The sequence below is a fragment of the Rhamphochromis sp. 'chilingali' genome, assembly GCF_963969265.1.
Source record: "Rhamphochromis sp. 'chilingali' genome assembly, chromosome: 3".
In the NCBI taxonomy this organism is placed as follows: Eukaryota; Metazoa; Chordata; class Actinopteri; order Cichliformes; family Cichlidae; genus Rhamphochromis; species Rhamphochromis sp. 'chilingali'.
In genome coordinates this window covers 33,590,053-33,602,400 of record NC_137931.1, presented here as the reverse complement: position 1 = coordinate 33,602,400, position 12,348 = coordinate 33,590,053, and the positions used below count along the sequence as shown (strand labels likewise).

General features: G+C 42.6%; 2 protein-coding genes across 3 annotated transcripts; one reads left to right on the top strand and one right to left on the bottom strand.

Annotated features, from left to right (window-relative positions):
• Nucleotides 1-1,348: 1,348 nt before the first annotated feature.
• bcl6aa (BCL6A transcription repressor a) lies at nucleotides 1,349-7,576 on the top strand. Of its 2 annotated transcripts, none has more exons than XM_080878690.1 (9): nucleotides 1,349-1,393; nucleotides 3,202-3,373; nucleotides 3,465-3,686; nucleotides 3,795-4,745; nucleotides 5,021-5,202; nucleotides 5,288-5,455; nucleotides 5,540-5,670; nucleotides 5,904-6,041; nucleotides 6,130-7,575. In XM_080878690.1, exons 1-9 carry the CDS (start codon nucleotides 1,363-1,365, stop codon nucleotides 6,271-6,273), a joined length of 2,139 nt encoding a protein of 712 aa, XP_080734816.1. In that variant the 5' UTR covers nucleotides 1,349-1,362; the 3' UTR covers nucleotides 6,274-7,575. The 2 variants fall into 2 exon arrangements, with proteins under 2 accessions (XP_080734816.1, XP_080734817.1); XM_080878691.1 differs by lacking the exon at nucleotides 1,349-1,393 and adding an exon at nucleotides 1,483-1,922 and having other exon boundaries at nucleotides 6,130-7,576.
• A 1,060-nt stretch (nucleotides 7,577-8,636) lies between these two features.
• Nucleotides 8,637-11,704, bottom strand: smx5. Its single transcript, XM_080877789.1, has 5 exons — nucleotides 11,636-11,704; nucleotides 11,376-11,443; nucleotides 10,030-10,060; nucleotides 9,857-9,916; nucleotides 8,637-9,107 (listed from the first exon to the last, which is right to left on the bottom strand). The coding sequence occupies exons 1-5, from the start codon at nucleotides 11,636-11,638 to the stop codon at nucleotides 8,982-8,984; spliced, it is 288 nt and encodes a 95-aa protein (XP_080733915.1). The 5' UTR covers nucleotides 11,639-11,704; the 3' UTR covers nucleotides 8,637-8,981.
• Nucleotides 11,705-12,348: the final 644 nt, after the last annotated feature.

Genomic DNA, 12,348 nt, shown 5'->3' with positions numbered 1-12,348 from the left:
TTGGTTCTAGTTTCACGCAGACGCCCAAGTGCTGCTGCTGGTTTCAGAGAGGAAAGCACCAAGTAAAACACACTTCCAGTAGGCTGAGGAGTTTATTCTTGCCCAACTCTGTGAAATGATGCAACAGGGAGTACACATGCCTTAAATTAAAAAAAAAAAAAAAAAGTAGAGTGGGGGGAAGAAAATCACAGCAATGCATTTAATTAATTTTCCAGGAATCTTTCACTTTGCATTTAAAGTGTGCACATCACCTGACAGGCATCCTCCCCTTCCCAATTAATCCCAGTAATCCAATCAGAAAAACAGGACAAGTACATGCAGCATGAAACAGAATACAAGTTCCCCGTCTATAACATTATAATAGCGCCAAAAACACACTACCTATGAGCCTGACATCTCACCTCCTCGCATAATTTAAAAAACGTTATTAAAAATATAAATGCATTCACTCCTGTGCAGTCTTCTTCCTCAGCTCACCTCATGCTTTCTGCAAGTTTCCTACACAATCTCAAAGTTCATTTACCGAAGCTCTCAATTACTAGCAGCTGTTTTAGCGACAATCCGCTCAGATTCACCTGCTTTTAAAGCAAAAACCAAAAGGCAGAGGCAGTGCAAGAAACCGCTATGCGCGCATGAGAATATCACAAGAAAAACTCTCAACCTACCTAGTGAAAAATCTGATTAACTGACAGAAAAAAAACACCCCAAAAACAAAACAAGTGGCATCCACACTGCTCAACAGGCTGCCTACAGTACTTGTGAATAATAAATCTATCGAAGCTTTCCTTTTGCAACAAACCCCGGTGGTGACTCGATGTATTCTCCGTCTATGTGGTCACAGCAAACCTGCAGGAAACCACAAAGAAAAAAGAACCGTGGACATAGAGAGGAGCGAGCCTGTCCGCATGGGCCTAATTAAGAGGGCTGTCTGTGTGCTGTACATGTACGGTCTGTGTGTTAAATGCGACGACGGGCAGCCAAACGATGCGCTGCTTAAGTCATGGAATATAAATTAGTTCTGAGAATTTCGGGGGCCGGGTTTAAGGAACTGGTGACGTCGCCTGCTCGACGTCCTGTGACTGCGGATCGAACCAAAAGGCGGGGGATGTGGCTGCTAAATGTTCAAATTTTTAAAATATTATACACATTTTTGTGCTTATTTAAACGCTGCTTTTAAGTTTTCTCGCCGTTAGAGCCGCCTTGCGTGAAAATCGGAGGGATATCTGCTCTGGAAACGGGTTGTTTTAACTCGCAGTTCGGGAGGTCCCTCTCCCCTGCCCCGGGAGAGTGGTACGGTCCGGGGCTCAAATTCCGAGAATTGTGCTCGTCTGATTCTTAGAACTGGGGTTCTTAGAAGTGGTGATGCAAGAAGTTTCTAGGAAAGCGCTACCAGGTGATTTTTTAAATTCCATATTATTTTTTTCTGCTTTAATTTGGCGCGAAGTTGTTATGTGTTATTTGTTGCTGCTGTTTTCGACATGTATGCCGGTGCTTTGTGTGCTTGTTGGGCTGTTTGACGGGCTGTGACAGCGCGAGCGGCTGCTGCTCTCAGCCCGGTCGCGCGCTCGCAGTGAGGCGGCGGGGCTGAGAGCGGCGGCCGCCGCTGAGCTCCGGCTCGCGACGCTCGCGCTGACAGCCCGTCCTATCAGGAGGCTGTAGCTACGGCGGGGCTGGATGAGCGTGTGCCGCCCGGAGATCGCGTGAAATCAGGTGTCCGGGCGGTTGCGATCGCTCTTGCCCGGTGATTCACTTTGAGTGGGCTCGCTGCGCTTTCACACGAACTTTGCTGGCAGCGTGGCAGCCGCAGGTTCTCAGCGTTTTTCTTTTTTCCTCCGTAATTTGCTCTAATGGAGCGCAAAGAGCTGCGCACAGCGAGCCCCGCTGTTACCGTAACACTGGAGCGGAAATATTAGAGTTGGAAGGTGTGTGTGTGTGTGTGTGAGTGTGAGAGAGAGAGCGATTGAGTGTGTGTGTGTGTGTGTGGTTTTTTTCCGCGGCAGAGGCTACAAGTTGTCTCTCATGTTTCCACTGTGACAGCTCGCTGCATGATAACCAAACTACGCCGAGTTGAGAGCTTTTCACCCAGACGTGCGCAGTTTCGGTTGTGCAGTAATTTACGCGCAGTCTGAGACGAGAGACCCGAGAAATGAAAATAAAACTATAGATATTTTTAGATTTAAAAATAAATACAAACGCGTCCTATCACTGAAATGAAGTTTAAAAGCTGTGATACTCCTCGGAGGTTTTCTGTTTCACAGGAGGAGGGGGGGAAGTACTGAAGAAAGTACTTCATGATTGGCCATCAGTCGCTTTAAGGTGCATTCTGTTCTGGTTCTATTTTCGGACGTGTCTAGTTACACTGAAGTAAATATCCGGTTATGAGTCCCCTGCCGTCTCGTGAAGCCGATTCTTCCTTCAGTTAATTAAATGTTAGTTTTTTGCTCTCGTGCAGTAATTGACCCAGAAATGCGCTTAAAGACATGCGCTGCGCAGCGCTGCGGGGCTTCACCGGTTTTACCACAGCAAACAAGTCAAACTCTCACTTGTGTTACCCTCCCAGCTGCACCGGTGTGAGTTTAAAAAAAGTGCCATGGTGAGGACATCTTGCGGATGAATTTAAAATTTGGAGGTTATTTGTGTGCCAACAAAAAGTTTAGAGTAATAACTTAGTCAATTCGCTTTTATTTGTACAGCTGCGAATGCGCTGAAGGAGAGCCCCAACTCTGAGACCACAACGCCCATCTTACAGCTCATTAATGCGTAATGCGCAGGTGTTTGCCTTAAAAATGTACAAGTTTTAATGACCAACATGAACTTTTCTCTTTCTGTGGAGTGTATTTAAACCGTGCACATTTATATCGTCTGGAGGTCTGGATGGTCTTAAAATGCTCACGTGTGCAAAGGAGTTTGTTGCATTGAGCTGTTAACCAGAGGTTCAGAGAGAGAAAGTGAGGGGGAGAGAAATGACTCCAAAGAAGAAATTTAAATGTCTAGACAGTGTTTACTTAATAAATGGCGCCGCCTTCTGGTGATGTGCGTGCTGCCTTCGGAGGATCGTCAGTAACTTGAGCCCAAGTTCATCTACTTGAAGCACACATACTCTTTGTGGCATGGCAGCCAAATACACGAATATTTTATTTAAACTTGCTTTCTTTTTTAAAAATTAGAATAATCTTTATGCTTTTGCCCTTTTTTTTGCAGAACTTGACAAAATGGCTTGCGCAGCAGACAGCTGCATACAGTTCACGCGCCATGCAAGTGATGTTCTGCTCAACCTGAACCGGCTGCGCAGTAGAGATATCCTCACAGATGTCACTATCCTGGTCAACAGGCAGCAGTTTCGTGCACACAAGACCGTTCTCATGGCTTGCAGGTGTGTGAAACTAAAATCGGCGTTTGTGCCGTTCTATTTCTTTTGAACAAGCGACTGATCTTTGCATGTCTGCTCCTTTCGTTTGCTGCAGTGGGCTGTTTTACACTATCTTCACTGACTCCCACAAGTGCAACCTTAGTGCTATCAGTCTGGACCCAAAGGTGGACCCAGAGGGCTTTGCCATCCTGCTAGAGTTTATGTACACCTCCCGTCTCACACTAAAGGAGAGTCTGATCATGGCTATCATGAATACAGCTATCTACTTGCAGATGGACCACGTTGTAGACACCTGCCACAGATTCATCAAATCCAGGTGGGTGGAAGCCAGTTTTGTTTTGTTTGTGTTTTTTAAATTGCTGATAAGAATAAATCCATGGTTATGAATACCTCCATGTTTACGGCATCCTCGTTCTCTTCACAGTGATCCGACTGTCAAGCTGCCTAGAGACGAGTTTCTGGTCAGTCCCTTGGTTTTACCTCAGGATGTCCATGCTTACAGAGCCCATGATGTTGTTGACAGTTTGCACAGCCGTGTAGCTCCGTTCAGGGACGGGAGACACTACGGTTCAAACATGTTCAGCGGGGTCAGCACCCCCAGCAACTACCATCTCTACGGGCAGTTTCCCATGCCAGGATTCCCCTTCCCCCTCTGCAAGCTGGCCGATACCAAAAATGCTTTTGCTGACCTCTCAAAGAGCAGCATCCACCACAAGCACTGTCCTCCGCATGACAGCGGCATCAGGGCAGACTACAGCAGAGCCATTGGCACAAACTCCTCCGGCATCATTCACTCCACCACCTATGCTTCCAGGGAGGTAGTGAGAGACGATGAGATGAGGAAAGAGAGCCACGAGGGGGTCAGCCAGTCTGTCGGTTTCAGCACAAGGAAGCGTGCATTTCCCATGTTGTCCCTTGAGCACCAGAAAGACTTGGGCAAAGAGCACGCTCCTCAGGCCGAGGAAGATCTCATCCATCAGCACTATCCCCTGGGAATCTCCGCTGGACGCAAGAGCCTCATGAGCAGCCCGCAGAGCCCCCTCAAATCAGACTGCCAGCCCAACTCCCCGACAGAGTCCAGCAGCAGCAAGAACGCCAGCCTCTCCCAAGCTGCTGGAGCGCAAACGCCACAAGGCACGCAGGACCCCAAAGCTCGCAACTGGAAGAAGTACAAGTTCATTGTGCTGAATCAGAGCGCCAAGGAGGACAAGGTGGGGTTAAGGGATCCTGGGCTTCACTCACCTCAACGCCTTGCCCTGCAACCCTACCTCCACCCCAACGACTCGGAGAACCTTGACCCACAAACGACGAGCAAGAGCAACAGCGAGGATCTACCAGTACCCCAGGCTAGTCGTCTCAACAACATCATTAACAGGTGGGTTTTTGTTTGACACGTACACATCTGCATGCTTTAAACAAAACAAGGAAATGTATAGTTGAGGTGATGACACACTGGGCAGATTTTAAGATTCTTTATGAGCACATAAAATTTCTTTTTCTTATAAGAAAAAACAGGCATGAAGTGAAATTCAGTGTTTGTAAATATCAGGCAGGATAGTTGTAGGATTTTTATTTTTGTAATAAAATTTATGTTGGAAGAATCTGATTTGAAATGTCTGACTGGATTAGTTTTCGATTTTGTGTCTGCAGTGCGCTTGAGGGGTCTCTGAGGAATGGCGATGGCCACCCTCCACACTACCTGAACCGCCTCACATGCTCGTCCTGTGGCTCCCAGTCCCCGCAGCACTCGGAAGTCTGTCCCAACCACTCCAGGTCCCGTCTATCAGAGGAAATGTCAGAGCTTCATTCAGAATATTCAGACTCCAGCTGTGGTGAGTTTGAGATTTCTTTTCACCTCCAAAATGAATCTGAGCGCTTTCGGAGCACAAGTCAACATCAGATTTTTCTCTTAAACAGAAAACGGCACGTTCTTCTGTAACGAATGCGACTCCAAATTTGCTGAAGACGAAGCTTTGAAACAACACATGCTTCAAGTACACAGCGACAAGCCATACAAGTGCGACCGCTGCCAGGCTGCTTTCCGCTACAAGGGCAACCTGGCCAGCCACAAGACTGTCCACACAGGTAAAAGCAATTCACGAGTCTCATTTATCTAACTCATCGGCTTTAGGGGCTGCTGAAATCTAAAGTGCTGCTTCTTGTTTTCAGGAGAGAAGCCGTATCGCTGTAATATCTGTGGTGCTCAGTTCAACAGACCAGCTAACCTCAAGACTCACACTCGCATCCACTCAGGAGAGAAGCCATACAAATGTGAGACGTGTGGAGCTCGTTTTGTACAGGTAATTATGCCCTTACATTATTTATTTATTTATTTTTTTAAACTCAAGAGTGTCTTACAAAAATTTTTCCCTCTCTATTGTATTATCAGCTAACCGTGCTAATGAGCTGTAATTATGGGCAGCTGTAATCATATTTAGCTCGACAGGAGTGCCCATAGACGTGCTGATATAAAACATGCGATGTCTGAAAAGTTTAATTTAAGTTTCACTCCCACTTTTTTTTTTTCTTCAAGGTTGCTCATCTGCGCGCTCATGTGCTGATCCACACGGGCGAGAAGCCATACCCATGCGAGATCTGTGGAACCCGCTTCCGTCACCTGCAGACGCTGAAGAGCCACCTCCGCATACACACAGGCGAAAAGCCCTACCATGTAAGAATGATACTTCAAAGTTAGGAACCTCCTGAGTCGAGTCCAACCAAAGCGAGTGAAAATAACGCCGCTGCGCTTTCTTTTTCAGTGTGAAAAATGCAACTTGCACTTCCGCCACAAGAGCCAGCTACGGCTGCATCTTCGACAGAAGCACGGCGCCATCACTAACACAAAGATCCAGTACCGTATGTCCACAGTAGACTTGCCCACTGACTTGACGAAAGCATGCTGAGCCAGATGAAGGAAGCAGCTTAAAGGAGGCAATCTTGACCTTGGCATTTATGAACCCCAACTTGTACAATCATCCAAAATTGTAGTGCCACACTGTGTTTATTAGACATGTAAATTGGCTGCGTATGCCATTCTAAACGGGTTTCCACTACATGTGAACGTAGAGCCACATGGCGTCTTAGTCACTTTATTGTTTCTATATAGATATAAATATATATGTATGTGGGGAGTGTTTTTAAGCTTCGAAGGTACGTATATAAAAAGCTTTATTTTGTTGAGAAGGATGGAATGTAAACAATCAGTTTTTTTTGAAAAAAACAGTATTTTATATCAGAGAACTTACTTTTCTGAAAGTATTGAAAATTTTGACGGGTGGTACATATATTTTAAGATAATGGGATTTGCGGCTGTATAGAGTTGTCTATACATGATTTTTATGTAGATGTACGTACATGTTGTCAAGTTGCCATATTCACGTGAGCGGGGAATTAAAAAATAAATAATTGGATTTGGTGTAAAACATATCAGATGTCTGCTGCTGTCTGAGGATGTGCATGAGGTACTCTCTAACCGGTGTCGGGTTCTGGCGTGCACGAAGTGGGCAACTGCATAAATATTGTGACATATTGTGTAATTATATCCGTAGGATTGCTCTCTGCGGGCAGAGCCAATCTAAGTGTTGAAATGCATTTCAAGGTACTGCTTTGTAACGACCAAGAAAAACATTTTGCTTCAAATGTATTCGTATAGGTGTGACTTCTGTTGGTTGATTTGTTTTTCATAAGTGAAGGTTTACAGTTTTGCTCATTGTTCTAGATCCTACGGTAAAAGTCGTGTAAATGTCGAGGTTTTTTGTTTTTGTAGATACACTGTGTATTCAATGTGCCTTTCTCTATGGTGACTGAATTCCTCTCCATTCAGCCCAGCTCTGTTAAGGTACAACTCAAGGACGCCACTTGTCCTAGATCCCTGTTTGTGTGTGAGCGTGTGAGTGTATATTTTTAAATGCTCGTCACCAACCTTTGAACGTGCAGACTCATCATTGTAAATCTTCAGGACTTGTTTTCGGATTGGATTTTTTTTTTTTTTTTTTAACTGCATTAAAATTATTGTACAACGTTATAGATGTATGAATGTAAAATAAAGGTATTGGATTTCTATGTATTAACTCAAGAGTGAGCGCTTTATTTTCTTTCACTTTGTGTTCATGAGGAATGTCCCTCGATCTACGGGCACAGATTTGACTGGTGTTCCTGAAACACTGGGCTGAAATTGGATGGCGAGGGTGGCAGTAAACTTAATCGAAAGTATTCACCGTGGCTTTTTCACTCAGTTTTCATGTAACATTTCAAACGATTGTACCTTCCACTCTGGTTACAGCCACAGACTCGAACAAAGAGATTGAAGAGATGATTTCAACCTTGTTTTTGGCTTTTGAACTCTTCTAAATATCCATGTATTATTAGGGTTGGCTCAGCCAGATCTTTCCATCTAAAACCAAGGAAAAAATAAAAGCTGTCAATAACTGAAACACTCATTTACCCCTGACACTTTCACTGTTTAACCCTGAAAGTGAACGAGTCGCTGGATGTTTCTGTGCTATAGTCATTTTTTTAAAGTTAATTTCTGCCATGAATTCATTAGTACTGTATACCTCTCGTGCAAGCTTTTACTGGAATTAGGCCATTGGTGTTGGTGGTGCAAGGATCAGAGGAAGCTGTATGGGAATATGCTTTAATTTTATTGTAATTTCCCAGTTGTAATCACTAGTTTGATACTCCTATGAAAAACAGCAGACGGACAGAAACAGACGTACTGCTGCAGGAAGCTTGATGCTCAAAATGCTGAAGAAAACAGCAACAGCATGAAGGAGATCAGACAGGCCAACTCCTTTTTGCATAATTGTTTTTTTTTTTAAATGACCATTAATGACATTTGAACATCTCACAGCATGAAAGCCATTAAAGTATTCTTCTGTAAAATGTAACAGGCTCATTTCAGTCAGCTCGGTAGCTGGAAGGACAGATCACAGCCTGCAGTAGTTTAATGTCTGCGACATGGAGTAACAGAAACAAGCACCGGTACCCTGGATGTTTGACCACTTTGATTATTCACTGGAAAAAAACTTCAAAAATTTTGGCTTTAAATTGTGCTGCTTTGAGTAGGTCTAAATTTTTTTGGCTGCGGTTTTTAAAGCAGAGCTTAAATGTGATCGTCAGCCCTGAAAATCTGACGTGGACACTCCAGTACTCAAAAATACTGGAATAGAAAAACAGTTCTTCAGCAGCAAAAACTCAAATCCTCCAACATGTCACCAAGATCATCCTAAAAAAATAAAAAAATAAATCACAAATGTCATGAAAATATAAATAAAATAATGTTTATTTCCAAGAGGCATAAAAAAGCCACAACTTGATAAGCAAAGCGTGCCTGTTATCATCAACATGAACATCACAGCAGGTTTCCTCTCCGGACTCTCTGATTAGTTTATTTCTATATAAAACCAAAAAAAGGGATCAAACGACGACATCTAAACCGTCTGTGAGGTTAAAAAAAAAAAATAACAAGAAAACAAAAACTGCAAATGATTGATCCCCAGTGTCAAACACACATTTTCAGAGACAAAGAGAGGCTGCACAAACTTAACCCAAAACCAGAACTACCCATTCATTGTTCCCCTTACCCCCCACCCCCCGTCCCGCAGCCCCGTCACTGCTTCTGCTGCATGGCTTCTTTCCGTGCAGCGTCCTGCAGCAGCTGAGTGTCCACTTCGTCTGCCGGCAGCTGAACGTAACGGACCACCGATCCACGGATGAAGCAGTTTTTCACAGACAGCTGCAGCAAATGAAAACAGTGTGAAGACAGACAGCCGTCACTCGGTGCTGGAGCTGCTGGTGAGCTTTAAGGAGTGCACATTCAAGGCCTTTCCTAATGTCCGAACTCTGATTTTATGCAACTTTTAAATAAGGAGCTAAAGTTTACACTTATGTTCTTGATGCTGTATTATAACAACAACAACAACACGGGGAAAAATATCTAACTTTAGTTTTTCCTCCTGACCTCATTAAAAACTGAGCAGCAGCAAATGGAGCTCACATACATGATGAAAACAAAGATGGAAATCTTGAAAGCTTTGTGTATAATAGATGAAAAACACAATCAATGTAAAAGATATTTGTGTAAACATATTTGAATAACTCGGGAGGAGCTGTTGTCTGTGTGTCTTTTTTGGGGGGGATAATTGAGCCCCTAATTATTTATCATGCATCATTCTGTGTGGAAAACAGAAGTCCTGTGCAAATTTTCACCGCTGGAATATTCATCTAATCAAAAGATTCATCAGGTAGAAGGGCAGCATCTCTACATTCTCACATACAGCAGCAGAGAATGTAGTTTCTTTTACTGGTTGTACAGACCTCTGTAGCAGAACCTTAAAAACCTTGTAAGTACACTGCAACAGCCTTTTTTTTTCTGTACACTGTAAAACTGTAAACTCCTGTTTAGCAGCGACAGCCTAATCTGTTTCTGTAGTCTTTTTTTCCCCCCTGTATGAAATGTGGAAAGTCTCCAGAAGCAAAACTTACCATGTGTGGATATTTCTCCGGATCTGTGACGCTGATGTCTGTGAGCTTGATGTTCAGGTACTGAAACACGCAAGCAGAGGACAGCGATGTGAAAACGGCATTTTAGTGAGCAATCGTGCAGAAATTTAAAAACTGAACAGCTTCCGTTTGAAAACAAATGAATTATTTCCAACCTGGTCAACAGAATGAAGCGTTCCACAGATGCTGAGGAGAGAAACACACACATTCATGAACATGACTCTGTTCACAAATACAAACCAAAATTGCTCAATTGATCTTTAGATTATGAGGCTTGGGAACAGCTCATCGGTATTTGGGTGGAATTTACAGTCAGGTGTGCCCAGGTGAAGCAAACACGACTTCTGAGGTTTTCTTTCTGACCTCAGGATTTCCATGCCAGTTATTGATTAATTTATGGGTATTTAAACATTTATTTCCACAGGTCTGGGTGGTGAAACAATAAGAATTATCACCAAAATATAATATTCAGTAATTTGCACATATTTTAGAAGCTGTACTGGAAACGACAGGCAGCAGCACAAACCTGTTGTTTTATTTTAAAACCGTCATTACTGACAGGCATCAGGACCCTGCTCCAAAGTTTAACTCTGAGAAGGGAACAGTTTGTGTTCAAGAAAGTCTCATTGTAGTTTGTTCAATCTACTCCGTCTATGAAAGAAAGCTCTGATACCACCACTGCAACACGGAAACAAAGCAGACAGGTTTGTGACTCTGATCTCACAAAACATTTTATTCCGCTTCACTTTTATCCGACATACAGAAGTTGAAGTAATGTTAAAACAAATGTAATTATGCGGCTGTGACCTGACAGGCTGCAACCTGGATTCAAAATCTTGCTTTAAGCTACATTTAGTCCAGTTTCAATCCTGTTTGAAGACACTTCAGATTTTATTCAGAAAACCCCCCCACATCATCTCCAACAAGAAGTCAACCACGACAATCATTTCATCAGTGGTCGTCAGTGTGACCAGTTACAAGAAATAAAACGTTCTGTGTTTTATGTCGACAGTTTCATGCAGATTAGTTCCATTTAAGCAGTGACAGCTACGGTAATACGTAATAAATATTTCAGTGCTGAGCTCATAATAGAGACTCAGAGCCCACTGATCGCTGTCTAAGGCCTTTCACTGATGACTGATTGCAGAAGTGCGTAACATAACGAACTAACCTGGAACTCTAACCTCACAAACTGAACAACCACAAAGTAAAACACACAGGAAATGTTGTTAGCTTGACTTTCTGAGAATGTGTATGACTGAGAGTGAGCTGTTTGTGTTGGAATATTCTTGCAGAATTCAATAAAACGGAACTAAAGCTGAGAAGTATTAAAAACTGCTGCAATGAAATGAAAACTAATAAAAAAAAAAATCAATATTCGAATTGTGACTGTAGGAGCGCTGCTGCGACTATTAACGAAGCTCCAAACAGCAATCGCCGACCAAACAACACAGGCCGGAAAACAGCAGGTTATGTGAGCGAATTGAACACGAATACTAACCTCAGGTCATTTTTGAGCTCCACCACGACGTCCTTCCCCACCAGCGACTTGAAAAACGAGTAAAAAAGCTGCGGAGCAGAAACACATGCTAACGTTAGCTGCACGGTTAGCGTGGCGGTGGGTTTTTTTTTTTTTTTAAAGCTGAAAGAATAAAGGTTAGAGAGAAACACCGAGGTGTGCTCGGGTCAGAGGCTCTCTCCTGCCGCACCTATCTGCTATAAACTCTACAGAAAAGTCATAATTTCATCGTGATTCCTTACCATTCTTACTGCTGCCCTCTCCTAGCGGCGCGTCGCCTGTCGATGACGTAGCAAACCCTTAATATTCCTGAGACACACCAGGGTGTAATTACTAAAGTTCGCCACACAGAGGCGACAGAGCTAAGCTCAACGTTCATGCATGGGAAACGTTGCTTGCACAGTTGTTTATCTAATTGACTTAATTTTATTGCGATTTCCCCCAAAATACATTAATAAATAAATAAAAACTTCATATGAAAATATATTTCAGTTAAATAAAATAAAATATAATTTAAAGAGACAATAATTAAAAAAAAGTTTAACACTGTCAGCTGACATTAACAAAATGCTTATGAAAAATACAAAATCTTTTTTTTCTGGTGCAACCAAAGAATAAATAAATATATGTTGGAAGTTTATAATTAATGCATCCAAAGTTTCAAATTACATCTTCTAGGAGAGGGAGGGTGTGGGTCCTTAATTTAAAAAAACAAAACAAAACACGAACTTAATAAAAATGACTTTTAAATTATATTTATTTATTTTATTTAGCAGAAAAAAATGCACAATGCAAAGACAGCTGGTACCATAGTCGCTGTAATTACATTTCTGTAATTATGAATTTGTTTGTCTGTAATTTGTTTTTTCAGAATTTATTTGTATTTTTGCTTGAACTTTGTCATTTTGGGATTTTTGTTTTCAACTACAGACAGTTACTGTATAACATGAAAGGT

Coding starts and splice junctions, on each gene's coding strand:
- smx5 (XM_080877789.1), bottom strand. Junction 10,061..11,375: donor GAGCTCAAAAATGACCTGAG/GTTAGTATTCGT, acceptor TTCTCTCCTCAG/CATCTGTGGAACGCTTCATT. Junction 9,917..10,029: donor CGCTTCATTCTGTTGACCAG/GTTGGAAATAAT, acceptor TGCGTGTTTCAG/TACCTGAACATCAAGCTCAC.
- bcl6aa (XM_080878690.1), top strand. CDS start 1,363: ATGCAAGAAGTTTCTAGGAAAGCGCTACCAG. Junction 4,746..5,020: donor CTCAACAACATCATTAACAG/GTGGGTTTTTGT, acceptor TTGTGTCTGCAG/TGCGCTTGAGGGGTCTCTGA. Junction 5,203..5,287: donor ATATTCAGACTCCAGCTGTG/GTGAGTTTGAGA, acceptor TCTCTTAAACAG/AAAACGGCACGTTCTTCTGT.